The sequence below is a fragment of the Grus americana genome, chromosome 5 (genome assembly GCF_028858705.1).
Source record: "Grus americana isolate bGruAme1 chromosome 5, bGruAme1.mat, whole genome shotgun sequence".
NCBI classification, from domain to species: domain Eukaryota; kingdom Metazoa; phylum Chordata; class Aves; order Gruiformes; family Gruidae; genus Grus; species Grus americana.
The window spans coordinates 31,779,894-31,802,541 of record NC_072856.1 but is presented as its reverse complement, the minus strand read 5'-3'; the positions used below and the strand labels follow the sequence as shown (position 1 = coordinate 31,802,541).

Here is a 22,648-nt window from a genome sequence, read left to right as displayed (position 1 = left end):
CACACTGTTGGAAGACTGTCTGAAAGGTCTGCTGGTATCCTGCTGAAAAAAGTCTTTATTGTTTGAGTTCAGTGTCTAAATGTTAAATTCTGCCTTTCTGTCTCCACAAAGTTAGTTATTCATCCCTTTTTGGAGACTGTCACTTCCTGATTTACACAACAGAGAGATAGATGAATGCAGTGATGTTTAGAAATTTAAAATGTCTTGAAAATTAAGTCATTAGACTCAAAAACCCCCACCCTCTAAACTTTAAATTACTCAATAAGCTGTATTACTTGGGGTTTTTTATTTATTTGTACAGTCAGCTAAAATGCGGAGTTGTGTTGTGTGATTATACTGTAAAAGTACTAGTTGTATTTATTTTGGTGTGAGAAAGTCTTTAATTGGTTCCTGTTATTTGCTGCTGCTTACCAGCATTCTTCTTTCAATACAATTGGCAGTTGTACTTTTAGGCTATTAATTCATATCAATGTATCTTTATTATTTAAAAAAAAACCCAAACATAACACACACAAACAAACCAACACCACCACACCTGTCTTCCTATTCTTAGGAGCACAAACTAGTTTTTATATGTAGATTGATCTGTTTTCCGTGAGATGTACTTGACTGTATAATGATGTAATACATAACTCATTAGCTTCTGTGCAAAGTGTAGCACTGGAATTATTAATGCTTGCATTCTTCTCATTTAGTCATTGTTAAAATAAATCTTTATTATGTAGACAGATGGATGGGCAAAGTGATGCAGTTCCTAATGAAGAGCAGTAGCTTTAATTGGAGATAACTAGGAGACCGGATCAACTTAATATTCCTCCTGTTTTTCTGTCAGTTCTTGATTTTAGTATAATAGAAATGTGGATGCCGAAATTTCTTGCTCTCGGTATACGTCCATTCTGTATTGTCCCTCTTTTCCAGTGAAAACAGAAACAGTATTTCATCTTTTATATTTGGCTGGGATCTCTGCCCATGCCTGTTGGGTAAAACTCCCGGAGCAGACAAATAGGAAAGGTTGTGCTAAGTCTCCTTTCCATCCCTTCCCTTATTCCTGGGCCATCTGGTCACCAAACAAGTCCATTGCCTACTGAAAAACTGGTTTAGTTCTGATTATATAGATGATCAGAATGTAGATACGTTCTGTAGATGGAAACTAAAATTAAGGAGTTCAGATGGATATAAATACCCCAGAGGTAGGTGAGCTACGAAGCAATTACGAGTGTATGGCAAGAAATTCTTCCAGTAATGGGATGTTCCACCAACGTCCACTATGGAATTGAGGGCATCCAGTTTCTTCGTAACAGCTGGCTGTAACCAAGGACAGAACACACAAGCCAGCCAGATGCTGGCATGCCCTGATGGGACAATTTCAAAGCGTTGCATTAAAGCTTCCTTTCTTGCAAATTTGCCTTCTGGAAAACAATTTCAGATTAGTTAAATGGCATTTCAGTGGTTGTTTGCAAAGGACACTCCTGCTGAGTATCTTTATTACAAAGGAGTAGGAAGAGCAGTGGTTATTTTGCCCGACTTCAACCTTTTGATAGGCAATTGGATTATTAAAATGACACATGCACTTTCTGTGGATTAGTTATGTTTCATGTTCTAAAATGTTGGAGTCTTAAAATTAGAATATTTTTAATTATAGTAGTTATAAACCAAGTCAAAGTCTACACAGCTCAGCCAATTTCATTGGACTGGGCTGAGCAGAGCTGTGCTTGAAAGGAACCAGTGCAAAGTGTTTTGGGACAAAACACTAAACAACTCTGGTTTTTCCTGAATAGTTAAGACATGGCTTCCAAATCCGTATGAAAGCTTTTTATGTACACTCAGAAAAGAGCACGTGCATTATATTGAAATGAAATTTTTAGAGTTTATTAGTCTCTTCAATGTATTTATCCAATACCTCAAGGTAGAAGAGCTCATATTGTGCAGTGCTGACTGTCGTAATTGTTTATTTCCTCCTCTTTATTGCCATAATTCTGAAATAAACTTGTAAGTGTGGTTTGGGGTTTTTTTGGATTGTTGTTTCTTCTGTAGTCTGACAGCCACTACTCCAGCCATTCCAGCAGCAATACTCTCTCCAGCAATGCCTCCAGCGCTCACAGCGATGAGAAATGGTATGACAGTGGAGAGCGCACCGAATCAGAGCTGAACAGCTACAACTACCTTCAGGGGACTTCGGCTGATAGTGGCATAGATACCACTTCCTACGGACCTAGCCATGGCAGCACTGCCTCCCTGGGAGCAGCAACATCTCCCCGTACAGGGCTAACAAAGGAGAAAGTGGCACCGCTGTGGCATAGCTCCAGTGAAGTGGTCTCCATTGCAGACAGGACATTGGAAAAAGAGAGCCACATAGACCGAAAGACCGAGTCTTCGCTGAGCCTGGATATTCACAGCAAGAGTCAACCAGCCTCCAATCCTTTAACGAGGGAGAACAGTGCTTACAGTCTTAGTGATGCTGTCTCGCATACAAGGTAATTTTCACCTCTTATGAGATTGACCTCTCCACGCTCATTTTCCCATTCTCACGCTCTAGCCTATCAAAAGTGAGAAGTGGATGTTGAAGAGAGGTTTCTACTTATGTTAAGCAGTGTTTTGAAAAATCACACTGTACAGAATGCTTGAAAATTAAAGCCATCTTTAGTCTGTGCATCTGCTACTGCTTATAACACTAAAGAATGTCTTTGAGAGTGTATTCCATACTGCAGCTACTAAAGTAATGTAAGACAGACATGTGCCTAATGTGTTTATAAGGAATATATTGCAAGAACTGCAGTTCATATATGGATCAGAAAGGACATCCGTCCATTTTATTAATTCACAGAATATTTAATGTGTGTTTAATATGAGGTTCTCTTTCAGTCTTGCAAGTATGTGTTTCAGATGTTTGGTTGGTTTTTTCCCCCCAGTATTTTTGTTTGGAAATCTGCTTGCAGTCAGTATGATCAAGACTGAGAGCAAGTTGCTCGGGAGTGCTAGCATGTAGATTTTAATCTCATTCTGCTGCGAGCTTGTGGGTATGACACGTTACAGTCACCCTCCCTCTCTCCCTCAGTTTTGCACTTGTAAAATAGGCAGTATCAAGTACGTGTATAATGTGCTTGAACACCTCAGATGGAAGATACGCACTTTACAAGTTAATCAGAGCTGCTAGAGGCAGAAAATATTTTATACCATTTTCCAAACCCATTTCCCAAGAAGTATTCAGTGCACTTTTTGAAAAATACTCATACCGTGTCATACTAGCAACAAGGAAAAAAACCACAGCTCTTCCTTGAAAGATGTGTGATCATCATAGTTTGGCTTTGCAGAGCCTGACCGTTGCATTTTTATTCTTAAAGCACGTCTGTTTGGAGTGTGCAGCTAAAATACCTACAGGCTGGAAGTCTGAAGCAATTTTTGCTAATTGTTTTGAGCAAAGCTCCATTTATGCAAGGCTAGATGTTTATCAGACAGTTTAACAACTCTTCATACAGTAGCTGCAAATAGGGGTTGTCATAGAGACTGTAATACAGTGAATGGTCTCCACATACTTTGTCATGGTAATTTTGACTAAGAAATCTATTAATGATGGTCCAGCTCTGGTCTTCTGCCTCTCTTGGTTGGCTGGTTTTGGTACTAAAGCTCATATTCAGTTGGTATAAATCCCACCCAGGTCTTTGAGACTGGTGGATTTAGTAGCTATGCATGCAGGAAGGACTTGAGCAAGTCTGTAGAAAACACTGTGCAGAGGGATTTACTGAGATTTTGGGGAATGTTAGCATATGCCCCTGTCTTGAAGATAAAAATCTATATCGTGGTTATCTACGGTTTTATCTCTTTTATTTTAAGACAAGCATGTTTATATGCATTTTTTAACACTCATTAGAATTTACCACATGCCCTGCAGTACTTGCCTGAATGTAGCTAGCAGGAGCATTAAATGTGAGATTCTTATACAAAATGCTGATAGTAATAAAGTTGTCAGCAGCGTTTCCATTTGGAAGCGTTGTTTCAGAAGTGACTCAAAGCCTGGAAAACTTATTTGGAAGCTTTATTGCAGAGGTGTGCCTAATGGGAATGGCATCTTTGTTAAGTCTGAGGTTCTGGTTTCCTCTGCTCTGAGCATCAAATAGGGTTCATTCAGTAGAAAAGCCAAGAAAATTTAATAGAAAGAAACATATCTTCGCAGGGCAGGCAGACCCTGTCAGCGCTCATCTTTGTCTTCCATGGATGTACTTTGCAACTTCATTGCAAACTTAAGTCTAGGATGTTGTTTCGTTATTTATTATATGACAGCATAGTGTCTCCAAACATGGTATCTTCTCTGATTGATTTGGATTAATTTACATGATGTTTCTCTGATGATACTGAAATGATTCTCTATATGGTTTTGGGGGGCTGTTAGTGAAATTTCCCGATAAAGGTTCCTTAGGCTTCATGCTAAAGAAAACAGTTGGGGTGTTTTTTCCCCATTTCATTTAAAAATCAGATGTTGTTTGTGAAGAGGAGTAGTAGCAATTTGTAGAACACATGGGGCACGATACTTGAGAAACCCTGCAATGCTTTCTCCCACATCATTTATTTTGGTGGAGAAAAAACAGGCTGACTTGTGTTCCTCCTTTATTATTTCTTATTTTGGAAGACTAGAACACGTGTTTGCCTCACAATAAAGCGAAGGCACAGTGTGGGCTAAAAAGCTTTCATTTTGTTTCTCATGGTGACCTCAGCTGGTGGTTGCACACTGAACAGCAGTGCTGACCTGAGGAAGCCCTAGGTCCAGCTGTTTGCTCCCAGCTCTCCCGTAGCTCTTCCTATGGAGGCACAACAGCTTGGAGCTGGAGGCTTGATAAACTGGCACATCCAAAATGTAACCACAGCTGCCTGCTTCGAGGAGGTGAAGGAGGAGAGACTAAAGGATCATTCCGAGCAGGCTGCTTTTTGTGAGAAATGAACAGCTTAATTGGTGTGTTTCTCTATTGGTTTCTAAATTGTCATCCTTTGTTGCTTCTCACTCTTTTACCTATTGCCTGTGGATGCCAGAATGTCTGTAACGTCTTTAGAGCTGGGTTTCTGAGCAAGAAGAAAAGGAATTTGGCCCTAAAAAGAACTTCCTGACAAAAGAAAAGGAAATAACCACAAATTAGAGTGTTTGTGTCTGTAGAAGACAGGAGTGATAATTAGCGTTCAGATCATTTGATGGTGCATAAAAGAGCTTGTACCTGAGAATTGGTGGCAAAAAGTAAATTATAGTGATTAATTTTTACAGCAGAGCTTCTGGCTGGGTTTTATTTTTCTTTTCCACCCCCATTCCCAAAGTCCTTCCTGATGATTGTGCAGATTTCTCATAGCATCCCAGGAGAATTGCATTATGTAGGCCAGTAATTATACAGAATCATTATAGCTGAATGTCATTAAATGAAGCCATATGCGCTGATGGCATGAATTCCCTAGGAAAAAAATAAAATCAAACTTTCATTTCCACCTAAGCTATGCGATTTCTTATGGTCCTCTTACCAAAACTAAGAGCAAAATCAAGGCTATTTCTAATCAAGTATCTTTTTCATTGCTTCTGATAATTTTAAGATATTAAATATTATTTAATGATTGTAGAATACTTTTATGAAAGGCTCCTCTGCAATTCTTGCAGATTATCATGTAGTATTTGATTTTTTTTTTCCCTAACTAAATCCTTGATGTCTCAATAATTGGGGTGGAAGGTGGGGGACCAACAGTGGTGCTCGCTCTGTCCTGAGAATATGAGGACTGAATTTCTTCCAGAAGTAATCAAGGTGGTCCAGGTGTCTGTTACAGTATGAAGAATCCTCTGCATCCTTCCTGGTGTCGTATGCTGTAATAGCTTTGCATCGCTACCATAGTGCTCCAGCTCTGATTTATTTTTTTCTAGAGTTTATCCAAAGCCTTTTGCTCTCCAGATACGCTCTCAGTTAACAAGTGTGTGTGTGTGTCTGTCAGAATCCTACTGGCCTGCCTGTGTTCGCTTGTAGGGTGAAAAGCTTCAGTCATATCCGCAGTTCTGTGCGTAATTCCTGAAGCAGAATATCCTCCCAAAATACTATATTGTAAAACCACAGATCAAAACATGCAATACACTTTAAAGAAAAGTGTATTTAAAACTGTATGCTGATTTTCTTCCTCACTTGCTAGGCTGCTCTTGGCATATATTATTGGATGCATATTATAATAAATATTAAAGTAATAATACTTAAAATACACAATGTGTCTACACAATGATATAAAAATATTATAATCACTTTTATTACATATACATATCATTTTATATGTAAATTTTATGTAGAGCATATTGAACATCATTTTTTGTCCACTTTGCCTAGTAATATTAAAGATCAACACTACCAGCCTATCTAGTAGTTACTAGTTTTTATCAAGAAATGTTTCCATACAAGTAGCACTTCCTTGAGAACTGCCTGATGGATAAAAGAATTCTGAAACGTGATCAGAACTTCCCTTTTCCTACACTGAAGCAAAAGACTTCTCCACTTCTTGAGTGTATTTAGAAGGGGGTAAAAATAAAAAAAAATAAAAAAAAAATAGCCCCATACATTTTCTTTAAAGATGTGCAGCTTCCCCAAACCTTGGTGTTTTAATTTTGTGGTGGTGATGCCTCACAGATGGCCTGGTTTACTCAGCATGTGTAGGAGTTTTCTTTCAGTATTGAAAAAAAAGAGAAGGGGGAGTGGAGATAAATTTACCGCCTCTCCCCCTAGCTCTTATTTTTTTCTGCTTTCTTGCTATAAATTATGTTTACTTAGAGCCATTACAAATAGGAAGGTTCTGATGTGTATCGCCAAATATACAGGCTTGATCAACAGGAAAATATCTTCCTGTATTTTCCCAATCTGCCATCTTTTGTATATGCCTTTCAAATGTACAGATGGAAGGGAAAAAAAAGACTTCTATAATACAAAATCTGTATTGTTGTCATTTGATTTGCATACATATGGGGAGATGCATCTTGCCCCAGATGTGAGGGACTTTGCAGCCGTCCCCGGGTACATGAGGCGGAAGCATGGGCTGCAGCAGCTGGTGCTGTTTGAGGTGGGAAGACCACAGTCGGCTCAGAGTCCTCGTGAAATCCACAGCACTTAACTGTTGGGACTCGTGGTGCTTAACTTGAGCCATATGAAAACAAAACATAGTTGAAGGTGATTTTTTAGGCACCATCTGTTGTCAATGGAGAGAGAGGAGAAACTCCAAAGCGTTAATTATCCCAGTGTATCTGAGACACCTAATTTAAGATGAGGAGAATCACCTCCTATGGATATTTCTCCATTCACTACAGCAGGAACCAGACAAGTGGCATAGATTAGATAACTGACTTCTATAAGGCTAAATATAAGTGAGATTATTTTCCCAGGTGGCAACACAAATTTAACCTTCAATTCTTTTTTCTGTTTCACTGAGAGATGAGAAAATGCATTGTTTTATCAAGATATGAAAAGAATGAAGAAGAATTTTCTGTTAAGCTAAGAAAGAAGAGATTATTCAATGACTTTATTCAGCCTTCCAGCTAATTTTTTTCTCAGTCAGAAACTGTTCTTTACCACGGGGCCATCTGTTTCAAATTCCTTCCTTGCAGTGTTGGATACAGGGATGAAAATGTAGCTGTGTAGAGAGCTGATAGAAAACTGGTCTCCAAATACGTAATGCTATTTCAGTACTAAGGCTGTACACAAAGTTTTCCTGTAACTGTACTTAGAAATGCCTGACCTTTTAAGACTCTTATAGTAAATATTGTCTTAGGCCATAGTGCTCCTGATATTATGCAAATCGCATCAATTTGAATCAGCATAGCTAAAGAGTAGCTCCCATCTAAAGCCCCCCTCCTTCTTCCAACACTAAGCTGCAGCTGGTCATCCCAACTGTTTTTGGTCAAGACAGATTGTGATACATGTTAGAGACCTGCTCAAACCTCTCAATTTAGGAGTCGTCTTTTGCAAATGGTAACTGCTTTTCAGGCAAAATCCTGGAAGCCGTCTTTTGAAAGATGCATGGGTTTCTTCTTTGGCTTGTTGTGGAGTCTTAAAGACATGTTTCCTGTTGCTAAAGTTCCTTCAAAATATGTTTTCTTCCACAGCCAGGAATTCTAGCAAGAAATTGGACTTGGGTTCTTTTTTGCTAATTCAGCTACAGTATCTTGTATTACTTTTAAGCTGCCTACTAACAGTGAACCCTAGATTTCCCACTTGTGAAGGGAAACGAGGGGACAGTGGTATATTGCATCCTTAAAGGTTGCTTACAACATTTTTTTTATTACCATGTGAGATGTCTTTAATGAAACATTGGCAGAAGGCCCTTACGAAGAGCAAACTGGTTTTGCTACTCTACCCACTATTGATGAGAGTAACATCTTGTACCCAGAGTTCTGCTTTAAAAACAGCTAAACAAGGTGCGCTCTCTCTCTATACACACACACACACACACACACGTATATTTGAGGCAAATTTTGTCTTTATTATGTTTTTCTCCTAGTACCATGAGCTCACGACATTCTGCCAGCCCGGTTGTTTTCACCAGTGCCAGAAGCTCACCTAAAGAAGAGCTTCATTCTGCTACTTCTCCCCAGCTCGCACCTTCTTTCTCCTCCTCCTCTTCCTCCTCATCTGGTCCTAGGACTTTCTACCCTCGCCAGGGTGCTACTAGCAAGTATCTGATCGGATGGAAAAAGCCAGAAGGGACAATAAACTCAGTGGGGTTTATGGATTCAAGAAAGTAAGACCGTTTTTTTCGTTCTCTTGTTTGGTTATTTGCTTTAATTGTAAAGAAGCATTGAGATGTGTGACACTTCTCTGTATAGAAGAGCTCAAGACTATTTAATAGAATGCTTAGTCTTCTGTAGAACTTAATCTCTAATCTAGAGTTCTGCAGTTAGGCTTAAATGTTTGATAGTTAGCTAATCTCATTCCCTGTTAACTTGTAAAAGATTTTTTTTTGTCATTTCTAGAGAGCTGTATGGATTCAGTCCTGTTAAAGCTTATCTTCCTTTGGGACTTCTTAAAGGTGACTCAGAGTGCTATTTGAGCCACATACATTAACAGTCCTCTTAATGTACAGCCTGAGTTTTCCTTAAGCCTCTCATCCGTGTAGTAGCTCCGTGGCGCTCCATGTTGCCTTGTTAAGATTACTGCCAGCATCCAGTCTAACTGGCTTAAAGCAAGCCAAGATCTCTCTGCGTTACAATATGCAACCATCTCTTTGGGAAGAGAAATTGAGAAACAACTTACTAGTGAAAATATTGTTCCTTTAAGTCTACTATGACTTGGAAAGCAAGTGGTTCAGAAAGCCCATTTCAAAGTAATTTATTCAACCCTTCTTGCCTTTTATTGGGTTGAGCACAGTATCCCTACACGATACCAATAACTGGCTGTCAAAAGGAGATGGTGAACCTTTGTGATAACTGCATTATAAAAAGCTACTTAAAAGACTAAAGAAACTTAGTCATTTGCTGCTTTGAGGCTCATTGAAGACATTTGTATTTTTTCGTTTTGTACAGAATACATGTTATTTTAATAGGTTTGGTCCCTTATCGGGAAAATGTATTATGATAACCTTAAATGTATTGCTAGTTGATGTTTTTAAACAAGTTTATTCCTTCAGCAGGTGTTCCTTAAGATGAGGCTCTACTGTATTAGCGAAACTCCTTCCCTCCTCCATGCCCCCTACCTAGGTTTTTTCTTTGAAAATCTTGAGGGTGCTATAATTTTTGTTTCATTCATGCCTCCTGCCCCAGGGCTTTGAGACCTGAATGTGTCTGTTCCATTTCATTTAAGACGTCACCAGAGTGATGGCAATGAAATGGCCCACCCTCGGCTGCGTGCTTCAGCTAGAGATCTACGAGCATCACCCAAACGAGCATCCAAGTCCACTGTTGAAGAAGAGTTGAAGAAATTGATAGATCTTGATAGCCCAACACCTGAATCCCAGAAGAGTTTTAAGGTATGTTAAAGAAAGAGTCTGTCATCTGGCTATCTCTTGTTCACAGTTAAGTGAAATCTGAGAATACCTGAAGAGCAACACACAGGTCCTCTTCTGATCCAAGTCATAGTTCTGTTGTTACAAAACAGAAATGTGTAAAGTTACACTTTATAAGAATTTCATGATTGAGTTCATTGCTGCCTAGGCATATCAACTAGTACAGCAAATGTGTCACAATTTGGAAGAGGGTGAAACTCTAAGATTTCTGTGTAGAAAGTGCTGAGTGCTTTCAAAGCAGTCAAAGCTGAAGTGTTTATTCATACAACACTTACTCAGTTGGACTTTGCATTGGACTCAGGAGTTTCCTAGATAGGATCTTTTGTATTCTCACTCATAACAGGAAAATAAAATGCAAGGCATTCCCTGAATTCTCATCATGGGCAGAAAGTCATTCGTTTTGTCACAGACTTAGCTACTAGAGAAATACATTTGGGAAACAGTTTCGTTACTACAGACACTGCAATATTATTAGAGTTTTGTGTCCAAATTTAAAAAGACTAGTATGCCAAATTGCAAAGAACATTTAGGACTGCTGGCTCGTGGAAAATCCTGTAGTGTTGTCTTATGCATTTGAATTGTTCTTCAGTTGCATCACTAGACAGTGACTTATTGACAGTATTGAAACTCCTTGCAAAATGCACATTTTTATGCCTCTCTAATCCCGTTACTGGACAAGGACCAAGACTGCTCCCTAAACTTAAGCAAATATTTATGAAGAGTAAATAGTTAGAAACATTTCCTAATGTGTTTCAAAATGTGTATAATAACACAAAAGTGCATATATTAATTTTAAAAATCCATCATTTTGAAGAGAATGTCTCAATTTCTACAGTCGCCATGTACAGTCAGTGCTTAACAGCTCAGGCTCATCACCTAGAGCCCAAATGGTTTCCACAGCAACCATGCAGAAGAGAGAGCTCCAACTTCTTTCTTTGCTTGTAAAAACCCAAAGTGGCTTATTAAAACTTGTAAGTACTAGCTTCCTTACACACATTATTTCAGATGTTACCTTTGAGGCTGGAGGAAAAAAAAGCCTTGCCAAGGGCAAGATATCTTTTTCTTAGGTTGGTGGTAGTTCTGAGGGGAGTGGGACATGGGCAATGTGAGCATCTCCTGTTGGTTGAGAACAATCTCTTTGCTCAAAACATTGCAAGAACTTCCATTCTGTTTAAAGAGGTGACCTGAGGGCCATGCAAAGCATCCGTGTTCCTGAGTTAGTTGTTTTTCTGATTTGGGGTTAGTGAATCAATTCTCACCCTGATCTTTATTTTCTGGTGACTATAACAAGTATATTAACTCAGGTAACACTTCTGATAAATTTCAGCAAGTTAGTAACATTCTATCACGCCAACAAATTACATCTTTTCCATTTTAAAAGTAACTGTCATTTTTGCCCACTGTATGATTTGTATTTCATCTTACAAAAAAGTTGCTCTTGGGGCATAAATTTTTTTTTACTTTTTTTTAATAAAAGGAATGATAATGCCCTTCATTAGTTCATTGCACAAAGATCAGAAATCTTCCTCCTTCCTGTCTGTTGGCTGCCAAAGGCTTTGTTTGCTAGTGGAATTTGTTCTAAGTTGTGATTTCGTGTGTCTTGTGTCTTTTATCTTCCCAGCCTTCCTTATCTCCTTACCTACTACTTATGCATTTTATCTTCTCAGACAAGTCGCTCTTCTTTTTCTCTTCCCTCTGCTCTATTACCAGAAGACAATTCCTACTTGTATTGCCTCTGTTTTGACTTCAGCAGATGTTCATATCTGTGCACCCTTTTAATCTCAAGGTCTGATGCTAACTGGCAGTTCCAGCTCCTAACTCTTTAACACTAAATGAACTCTATGACCCTTGAGTAAACTGCTTGACTTGGCAGCTCGCTCTTTTCCTTTGCCACTTCAGGACCAGTACTGGGACACTTCACTGGATCATAACGTGAGCCTGCTGATTGAGCTTTTAAATTTCAGATTAAAAGAAGCAGCTTGATCCTCAGTTGCGTACCAGAAGTTGTCTCATTTCTGTAGCGTTAATTGTATATGCAAGGTTCGTACTGCGATGGGCATGTCCTGAGGGAGGCAACGCAGAAGGGAGAAGTCAACGTAATAGAAAGTTGGCATGGGACGTGGCTTCTCTTTCCTTCTTTGTCTTTTGATGATAGCAGGTTTTTGAAAGTAATCTTAATTGTTTCTGATCCTTAATCATAAAACCAAAACATGGAGCAATCTTTTAGTATTAAAACTTGTAATGTTTTGGCAAAAAAAAAAAAAAAATCTGGCAGATCGTCTTCCATTGTACAGTCCCTCCTCCGCGCTCTTCTCCCACCTTGTAGTGTGCAGGAATAGAATTCTGTCTGTTTAAACATATTTTTTTCCTTTTTCTGATAGAACTATTTTTATGTGCAAATGAGCAACTCTTTGTATTGTTTAATCTTTCCGGAAATCATATTATCTCCTTTTTCGTTTAAACTTACTTACAGAGCAAATGAGGGTGATGAGGTCTTCCTTTCTGTTTGTCATTTCTCCATGAAAGCCTTTGGACTAAATTTCAACCAAACCATAAACATTATGTCTTAGAGATAGTTATATTGCTAGGTGTTTCATGAAAATCAGTGTCTCTGCTGGTGGGAATGGTACACGTTCTTTGATAGCAGCTCATTGGCTCTGGCCAGAGAGTATGTAACTCCTGGCTAACCACAGCATTGCTTTCTCCTCTGGGGAGCATGGAGGAAGCTGGGGTGATGGTGGGGGTAAGACACGAGTACTCTTACTCATGGGAAGACTTAATTTTGATTCAAATCCTTCTGAAGAGTCAAAGCGGTGGTGGGTGTTCCTAGCTGTTCAGTAATGTGAGACTTTTAATTAGTTGGCATTTGCTGAGGCTCTGCCTGCAGGAAGGCAGCCTCCCCCAGGCACGAGGGAGAACACTGGTTTATGCAGCATTCAGTCTGTTGCTGTAAACGTTCTCTCTGCTACACCTCAGCTCTAGAAGCCGTGAGGCCTGCCTGAGATTTCCACTTCAGGAGAAGTTTGAAAGGTATTACAAAGGTAGAATGTGAGATTGACTAAAAAAGACCTATTATATATGTTACCTAGTTATAATCTCCTTCAAAGCAGAGGAGCAGAGCTCTTTTTCCTATCCACTCAGGAAAAAATACAATGTTAACACTTGCTTTCTTATTTTTAAAAAAAGCGTTTTAAAAAAAAATATTTTGACATAGACTTCAAAAGTTTCTTTATTGATTTATTTTTTCTCATTTCTTTTTATTTGTTTTTATGAATGTATAGTCACACACTCTGTCCTGTCAGTCTCCCTTTCCCAGCACTCCTACCACAAGGCGTGCCTTGCAAAGGACTTTGTCAGATGAGAGTATTTACAGTGGTCAAAGGGACCACTTCTTCACCTCGCGGGCCTCGCTCTTGGACCAAGCCATGCCAAACGATGTACTATTCACCAGCACGTACCCTTCTCTCCCAAAGTCACTGCCATTACGGAGACCGTCGTATACTTTGGGAATGAAATCACTACATGGTAAGTGTATTTCCCATTTTTCTACTTTCGGAAGAATCCTTTCTGAATCATGTTAAGGGAAAATGTTTGTAACAGCAACTAATTCCATCTTGATTTTGATAAAATGAGGAGAGTCAAGTCATGTGCCTGAAAATATGAAATAGGACGGGAAATTTTTTTTTCCTCATTTCAGTGAGTAGTCATGCAGTTACCTTGTGGAGGGAGCACAAAAATTTGCCTCATCAGCTTAAGTTTTTCACCAGTTCTTCCAGGAGTGAACTGGAGCAGCTGGACCAATGGGCAAATAATGTATGCCTGGTTATCCACCAGTGACAACTTCAGGTGTCATTTCCTTTAGTGTGGCATTGTGGGAGCAAAATACCATTAGGAAAATAATGATATAGAAGTGGATAAATACCAGTGGGCATTTGGATGTACAACTGTACCAGATACAGCTTTTATTGCACCAAATGTTTTTGAATTCACTCCCTTACCCTATTCATTTTACAGGGCTGAGGTTACTTAATTCTAGTTACACATCAACAACTAACAAGCAAAAGTTACTCGGTAAACTGCTGTCAAGAAGGTGCTCAGCTTTTCCTCCGTTAGTTTACAGAGCAGTCTCAGTAGGATTATCGGATTGGTTGTGTGCTGCTGCATGTGAATGTCTCAGTTGGTGAGAAAGGGAATTTTCACAGGTTCCCACTGTACCTCATAACTAAATGTGTACTAAATGTAGAGCTAGATCTGACAGTGTAGGATTCTGCAGTGTTTCTGAAGAAGTACGTATCTGCTGTGGTTTATTCATGTTTTAGTATGTTTCAAGAGGAAAACGCAAGGCTATCAATAGATTCAGTATAGTGGGCCCTAAGCATGGTCTGTATTTAGATACTTAAGATACGCTTGACAGTGCAGGCTGCTGAAGAAATCTATTTTAAATTCTTTTCATCTGTCTGTGATCACCAGGCATCAGTTTTCAGTGTTGAACCTGACATTTTCATGAGCTGTTGTTTCTGTATAACATGTTTCTTGCGTAAGAGTTAGGAAACTGAGCTCTCTCCGCTTCTGTTTTTTATATGCGCCAAAATAACTCTGCAGACTCGGTTACGCTTGTAACTGGCTGGTGGATTTGGCTTCTGCGAGCTTGGGGTCAGAAAATCAGTGACGCCGTCCGAGTAGAAATGGAAAGCGGCATTTGGTGTCTTTTCGTTTAGGTGCCTGTATGTTCCGAAAAGAAAACCACAAAACCTTCTTTCACTGTCATGTTCTCTTCCACACCAAACCGATTACTCCTAGTGCATAAGCTTTATACATATGTCAACAGAACAAGGTTTTCCATTTTCTATAAGATGTAGGCCTGCGTGATAAAACCGGCTGAGTGACACACGAATTGTCTCCCCCCCTGCCCCCAACTTGCCTTTGCTGAGAGAACGATTAAGTAGAGCTGGATATCTAATACCACAAGTATTTGTTGGCTTCCAGCTATTCAAAATTCTTTTAATTCAAAGATCTTAATGACAAATAACAACCATTCCAGAGCACCTTTGTTTGTTTTGAAGAGGGAAAACAATGAGCTAAAAATATTCTTATTTACTCATCTGTCTTAATTAACAATCCAACTCACTTTTAAAACAGGTAATTTTTCAAATAGTTTTTTCTTCTAATTCTGTGTATCTTTTCACTTATTCTAAATACTTCCACGTTAAGAACTCCCCAGATAACTGCCCTCTCTTGGGGAGATAATACAGGAATCCTACAACATTTTTTAAATCTTTCTTTACACCCTGACGGAGGGCATAAGGAAGCAGGTTGTTGCTGCTTCAGAGCTTACGCATGTGCTGACTGACCAGGCATTGCACGTTTTTTTGATTGTCCAGCCAGTAAACTGAAATAAAGCAGATAATTGTTGGTTCACAATTTGGTCTTTCTCTAATTAGTGGCAATAATTCAAGTGTTTCACTTTGCTAGGCACCACTTTGCACAAAAATTACAGGGATTTTATATCCTCCTTTCAAGCTTGCCAATGTTTATTCCATAGCGGGCCATGTACCTGCTTAGGGGTGGGTGTGGGTACTTTCCAGTAAAGATCAAGAGGTTTCACTAAACTGCTGAGAGAGGTGCAATGCTTTGGAAGTAATTTTAAGGGTTTTCTTGTTCTGATTCATCTTGGTAGGCCTAAGTCTGCTCCCATTGGTTTACAAGATTGTAAAGACAGGAGGAAAAAAGCCCAGTTTTATATTTTTACAGCAGCAGATAGGTGCCAGGGAGTGTAGAAGTTCCAGCAAGCTGCAGAGCCCTTCAAAGTATCTTCAGTGTGTGCAGAGGCAGGAATTGTTGGGTAGAAGAGTCCAGCCCCAGTGCTGGGGGAGGCACAGATTGGCTTTTGAGGTGCGAAGCTGCAAAGGTTCAGGCAGGTTAGAAAGGAGCTGAATGCCCTGGTGAGAAGCCTTGTCTCAGAAAACCGGCTTGTAACATGCTGTATCTGGTCAGCTTCTGTTGATCAAACATTCTGCTGAGTTCTGGTTCCAAAAGTGCTATCCCAGAAAAATTAAAACTAGGGATGCATTAGTATTAAGAAAGGAATTTGGGTGGTTTTTTTTTTTTTTAAATGGAGTTTATAATTAGTTCTGCATTACTCTAGGTGAGTTTTCTGCCTCAGACAGCTCCCTCACAGATATCCAGGAGCAAAGACGGCAGCCCATGCCAGACCCTGGTCTTATGCCATTGCCTGATTCTGCCTCTGATCTGGACTGGTCAAACTTGGTAGATGCTGCCAAAGCTTTTGAAGGTGAGTTTTCAGAATATAATACTTAGAAAGCTGGTCTTTGTGTGTGCTTTGTTAAGGAGTGTGTTGGGTTTTTTTTAATCTTGACTCTTGCTTTCTCTTGCTTTTGTTGTTACTGTTTCTACTTAGATTGAAGCTGAAGCTCATTTAAAATAGCAACTCAAGTCTTAATGGTCTAAAACTTTGTATGTAATAGATACCATTTCTTCATACTGGAATCCCTCTGTGCTACATTTTGGCCAAATCTCTGTGAAACTGGCTACTTTTCATGTAGGGCAGTTGCAGACATCGTAGCTAGGGTGGAAAAGACATCTGGCACAAAAGTGCAAAAGTAAAGTAAAATAGCACCGGAAAAGCATATATGAGCACGCTAATGATTGCTTGCTTACTGTGCTAGCAAGAAGTTTCTGTAGTGCAACTGAAGTGCGCTGTGAAGGTAATTTGGGAAATACGCCTTGTTAGTGTATACTTTTCCATTGCCATTCTTCCCTTTGCATACTCTGAATACATAGACTTGCACATAAGTGTCATTTCATCCTACGGCACTTTCCATCTCCTTGACACTTAGTAAACTGAAGAGAACTGTAAGCTGCCTAGATATATTTGAATTTAAAATTAAATACACTTCAGCCCAAAGGGAGTTTTCCTTACAGTTGTTATAATCCAATGGAAAAGTCTTCTAGGTGCGTTAAACAGAAGTGCATTTTCCTAATCTCTGCATAAATGCTGTCCCACCTTCATGAAAATGTTTTCACTGATCCTGAATCTTTTAGACATTATTCTGTGTGGTTGGAGAAGGCTGTGAAGTAACTGTTCTCTGGTAGTGGCCATATACGTCATGAAGACAGTGCATGTCTAAGCTGGTGTTCAAGATGTACACATGTGCTCTGCTCTGTTGCCGTAGGAGTTGTAGGATCAGCATGTCTCATATTTCTGCCCTGCAGTCTTGGGAAAGAGTATTCAAAATAAACCTTAGTCCTCAAGAGGAGATGAATTTGTAGTGATGGTTTTTTCACCACCACATAGCAGTGAAACCCAGGTTTTAATACACTTCACTGTGGTTGGCAGTTTCCATTTAAAAGTTCTCCCTTTTTTTGTTAGATTTATTTGACTGTCTTCATTAACCTGAATCCCTCATTTTTGTAGACTCCAAACTCACTCGTGTTTCTCTTTAGAAGTGTGAACAAAGTCAGAGTGGTGAAGGTAACAAACTGACAGCTCTGATGAAGAAAAGCTGGGGGGTAACGTGTTGACTGGCACCTTCATCTCACCGCTGTAAAAACATACTCAGATTTGACTTGGAGCGGGAACAGCTGTCCGATGTCAGTATAATCCCAGTCTCTGCCAGGTGCCAGTAGGGACTGGCAGATACCAGGCAGCCTGAATTCTGATTTGTGATCCTGGGACACCTCTCTTCTACATTATCGATTGGTGTCTTCAGCACAAGCCCCCAAATTTACAAGTAGTGATATCCACAACTAGCTGAAACAAAAGCTGCCTGGATCCCTGAGCCACACCAACCTTCAGTATTTTCATTCAAATGAAAAAGAGAGGAGCAGGAAAAATTCCATCAAATACCAAGGCACATTAATTTTAGCCTTGTTGAAAGCACAGAATAAAAATTTGCCGAGCAGTAAAAGACGATACTGTTCTATTTCTAGTGAGAGACCAGCGGCTGCTCAGGGAGAGAGATGTTAGTTTATCAAACTAAAAAATGTTTATGTTCCTGTTTGTGCTAGGAAACTCCAGAGGTAGGGGCAGTTGGTATTCTACAGTCACACCACATGTGATAGTGATTTAGAGATGTGTTAAAACATCTGAGCAGTTACAGGACAAAAAAGTATAGACACAAGGCAGGAAAGAGGTTTCACGTTTCAATCTGAAAACGTTTTCTAAGGCATAAGGAAAAAATTTTGGGTTCTGAAAAATTACATTGGTCATTTTACTTTCCACATGTAAATTGTGCACAGTGAGCTTTTCTTTCCTCAAGATAAAGGGATCCTTTATGGAGCGAAGCAAGCTAAAAATAGTTACTGTGTTACTGGGTAGTGTCACGCAGTTGTACCCAGGAAGTTCTGCACAACGTTCGTTGTTCCAGCTTGGCTTCTCGCCTCTCTTGGAACTGGCCTTGGGTGGACTCTGTGAGCACCGCCGGGGTATCTCTGTTTTGCACTTTGTCATCTTCCTCCTGGAGAGCTGCTTAGCCTGAGGGTGATGCATGATCTGTGGGAGCACGCGGTGCTGTGCCAGAGCTAGTACTTGCTTGTTGAATCCAGTACAGCGGAGAACCTGGTGCAAACACTTGCAATGCCAGTTTGCTTCTGTCAAGTGGATATCAGTGGGTCACATCGTCACCTCATCTCGCTTGAGACACACTTTTTAGATGGCTTTGAGATTGTGCAGTGTAGCTGTTGTGCTACGCATGAACAAGTAATCATTACTGTTGCCAATGTTTTTCTCTGTACGATTGCCTTCTCAGTTCAGCGAGCTTCATTCTTTGCTGCTGCTGATGAGAATCACAGACCTGTGAGCGCTGCCTCCAGTGGTGATCAGGCCGAGGACCAGCTTACTGCACAGATAAAGCCTTACACAGGGTGAGTAAATACACCAGATGTGCAGGCTTCCTCAGCTACAAACTGAGGAAAAGAGTAGGAACGTCTTTATTTGGAAGCCATCTCCAGGCTTTATAGAAGAACTCTTCACTAATTCTCATGAAGATAGTGGTGGGAAGTGAAAACAGAAAAATCCTAAGTACAGTTGAACGTTTTTGCAGGTTCTTTCTTGTCTGAGACGTTCGTGAATGTGTCCAAAGCAATGGTAATTCAAGGCACATATAATGAGTAGAAGTAGAGAGAAGTCAAGCAGTGGGATGGCCCCAATTAATCACAAGTTACATTTGTTCCGTTGACAAATAACGGAACATTTGTTAACGTGCTGCATGTGTTCCGTGCACTCTTTGTTAGGTTCTTTTTGTTTGTTTTGTGAATTCTTAGTGTACCTGAGTGCATACCTACATAAAGCCACCTGGTATAGACAAGGCTGTTAGCTACCCTATGTGAAGACAGTAAATCATATCAACACCTGTTCTTGTCTCCTGCTTTCAACAGTAAAGAATCTCCTCCAACTCTCGCCTCTAAAGTGGACCAACTGGAAGGTTTGCTGAAGATGCTGCAAGAGGATTTAAGGAAGGTAAACATTTAATCTACGGAAAATCTGTAAGACACATCCAGTGCTGATAGGTGATGCTAATAACTGTGTAATCCTGCTTTACCATGCCTGAGCCTGTGACAGTCTTATCCTTGTACGAGAAAAAGACATTTCTTTACTACTTTTCTCAGGCCATACTTCAGTTATGCAAGGCTAGGGTGGAGTGTCTAGAGTTGTAGGCATCTGATTCCTCTGCTTAAATTAGGAGGGTGATTCAGAGTACCTCAACTCCTTTTGCACTGTCACCTGAATTAGGCTTGAAGTTAGTCCATGTAAATATATCCTGTAGATGTTGAAAAGTTGACAGTATTATCTAAACGTATAATTTCTACTGTGGAAACTTCCTGTATTCTGTTACTGTCCGAGAAGGATCTGCTGTGGTCAGATGAGAAGTCTCTTAGCTGGAGGAGTACTTGCAGGAATATTTCCTATCCCATATGTAGTTAACCATCAGCAGTTGTACATACAGAACAGGGCATGCCGAATTTTATTTCACCACTTGGGGAGCCAGCTTCTGTATGAGAATTTAATACAGAGAAATCCTACTTGTTCAAGCAAAAAGTAAGGAATGAAATGTCACAGATGTCCCTTAGATCTAAAACTATGATGTGTTACTGCACATAAAATCCTTAATAAAGAATGAGACTCATGCTCTCTTAAGAGATTCTTGCCTCTCTATATAGGTAGGAAGCATGGTCTAAAATCTCCACTAAGATCTGTATTTTTCCTCATGCCTAAGGAAAAAGAGGACAAGGCCAGTCTTCAGGCTGAAGTGCAACATCTGCGGGAAGACAACTTGAGGTTACAGGAGGAATCCCAGAACGCAACCGAGAAACTGAAGAAATTCACCGAATGGGTTTTCAACACGATTGATATGAACTGAGAAGAGTGTGCAGGGAAGGAAACTATCTGTTATGAATATTATTACTGGGACTTAAGCTTTAATGCCACCTTAATCATGACATGTGAAAGTATAGTCGGAGCACTTCCCTGTCCTTCATCCTCTAATAACCCTTTTTTGCATCTCTGCGCGCACTCAGAACAATTGCAGATCAACAATCAATGTCTGCCTTTTGTAGAAAAAAAAAAGTAAATAATTTTAAAAAGGTAAAATAAAAGTTTAACTGCTAAAATGTGAATGTCTATTTTTTGCACATTGTCTCTTTATCTGTTATGTAAAAAATGATTTGGAGGTTGGATCAGGCTTGCTGTTCCATCGGCCTCTGTTTCCATTAACTCCTTTATCTCTGTTTCAGGTAATCTGCTTTTCCTTGCAGCTTTGGCAAATATTATGACATCTAGAAAATTAGAAAGAAGTGTTTATTTTCCTGCTCTTCTTACGTTGTTTTCTGAAGTATGCCACAGACAAGGGGATGTAATGCAATGTTTTAGGTGTCTCCTTAGCAATTTGCGCTTGATTGCTAGTGCTACCTTCCCATACGTTACAGAGAATGCGTGTCCATAGTGTATGGTACAGTACAACCAGCATCGTAACATTTGGAGAGAGACTAGAGACGGGAGCCATGGGTGAGGCGTATTATCACACATCTCTTGCATTAGCATTTCTGGTAGCCTTTGTTTCCTGTGGAAACAATGGCTGCAAGTAACTTTACCAACAGCAAAACGAGGCATGCTGCAGTTCATACCGTGTCAGGCAGGCTGAGAGATAGTGAGCACTGTTGCTGTACCGCTTAAGTAGAGTCCCCTTCCCTTCCAGGGGAATCTGTTACTTGCATATGTGCAGAGGACTTAGGCTGAAGTTGTAAAGAGATTTAAGATTTCTTTCCCCTGAACTGTTTCCATGAAAAGTCATATAAACTGTCTCCGTGCGCCTGCCCTCCCGTTCCATTTCTCCAGACTTCTCAAATCACAGCAGATTTGAGAGATGTTTATTCAACTTGTGTTTTATTACATGAGAGGTCTTATAAATCTTTTAGTATTGTAGACGGAGGCATATGTAAAGGTGAATTAGAGAAGTGTATTTTTCAAAGTACTGGGATAGGATTGGAGTTCTGAAATCCCCAGTCCCCAGTGAAACTGTCTAGCATGAGATTTCCCAAACTGCCTCATGCCAGGAAAGTTAATTTCTTGTTCTTTGAAGGAACAGCTAGCTTGCCACAACACGTTACCTCTCCAGAAATACCTTTTAGGTGTCAGAATACGACTTTTGAGCGCCACAGTCTGCACAGGCATTGAACTGTGCAGCGTGCTGAGAAACCTTTTCTACTCCCTTCTGAGGATACAGTTGCTACCTTAATAAATATTGCCCCGCATAAAGCGCAGTATATTTGGGGGTTAATTTCAAGAGCATCCACTCCCTCCCGTTTACCACATTCTCAAATAGACAGATTAAAATCATCAGGCATAGTCTTGTCACAGAAACTTCCACGGTCTTTTCAAATCCCTTTTTCATGCTCTTTAATCTTGCTCCACACAAGTACGCGCTACACTTCAACCTCAAACTTCATTTGTGATGCTAATCCCCATGGAGTTCTTCTCTAATGTTTTGTCATGGAAATGGATCTCTTTGGAACTATTTCTGGAGTGCTTTTGTAAAGGTTTAGAATGTCTTGGGTTTTTTAATGACTTGTATGAAGGAGATTTATATAATGCCTGATATTATTTGTAAATGGGAAATATTGCTAACATCTCTGAGCATCCTGAAGTCTTGCTTTTATTCTCTTTTATTTTTAAGTTTGGTTTTTATTTTATTTCCAAAAATATTTTGGGACTTGGGGCAGACTATTTATTAGAGTTTTGCAACAGAGTTCTTCTTGTATGATGCCACTGAAGGCTACTTGTAAAATTCTGACAATAAAACTCATTTTAAAGGCTCTTCTAAACCATTTTCTTTTGATTTTGTTGGGTTTGTTGTTTAAGACTTTCCAGAGTGCTTTCTTCTTATACCACTTTTCTCAGTGCTTGGCTATAGAAGAGTTTCATTCTCTGTCAGGTTTCTACTTCTTCTCCTTTTGAAGGCTGTTAGTTGTTATGTGCACACGAACTTCATGTGTTGATTTTTACTTGTATTACTGCACAAATGTTGGGGGTTTTCCCTTCCACTTACAAGGTTTTGCTACCTTTAACAGTGACTCTGAGCTTCACCAGGCTGATACGGTAAAGGAGGGGCAGTGGGGTTTTTTTATCATTTATCAGGAT

General features: G+C 39.7%; 1 protein-coding gene across 19 annotated transcripts in view; it reads left to right on the top strand.

The window, feature by feature from the left end:
• SIPA1L1 (signal induced proliferation associated 1 like 1) overlaps positions 1 to 22,332 on the top strand; it is a 221,405-nt gene extending 199,073 nt beyond the window's left edge. For 18 of the 19 annotated variants that reach the window (XM_054826598.1, XM_054826599.1, XM_054826602.1 and 15 more), the window contains 8 exons: positions 2,035 to 2,474; positions 8,494 to 8,733; positions 9,792 to 9,957; positions 13,275 to 13,518; positions 16,139 to 16,285; positions 18,762 to 18,876; positions 19,390 to 19,471; positions 20,229 to 22,332. In XM_054826598.1, coding sequence (XP_054682573.1) covers positions 2,035 to 2,474; positions 8,494 to 8,733; positions 9,792 to 9,957; positions 13,275 to 13,518; positions 16,139 to 16,285; positions 18,762 to 18,876; positions 19,390 to 19,471; positions 20,229 to 20,372 — 1,578 coding nt within the window. In that variant the 3' untranslated portion in view covers positions 20,373 to 22,332. The remainder of the gene's footprint in view (positions 1 to 2,034; positions 2,475 to 8,493; positions 8,734 to 9,791; positions 9,958 to 13,274; positions 13,519 to 16,138; positions 16,286 to 18,761; positions 18,877 to 19,389; positions 19,472 to 20,228) is intronic. The other variant, XM_054826604.1, reaches the window with a different exon arrangement.
• Positions 22,333 to 22,648: the final 316 nt, after the last annotated feature.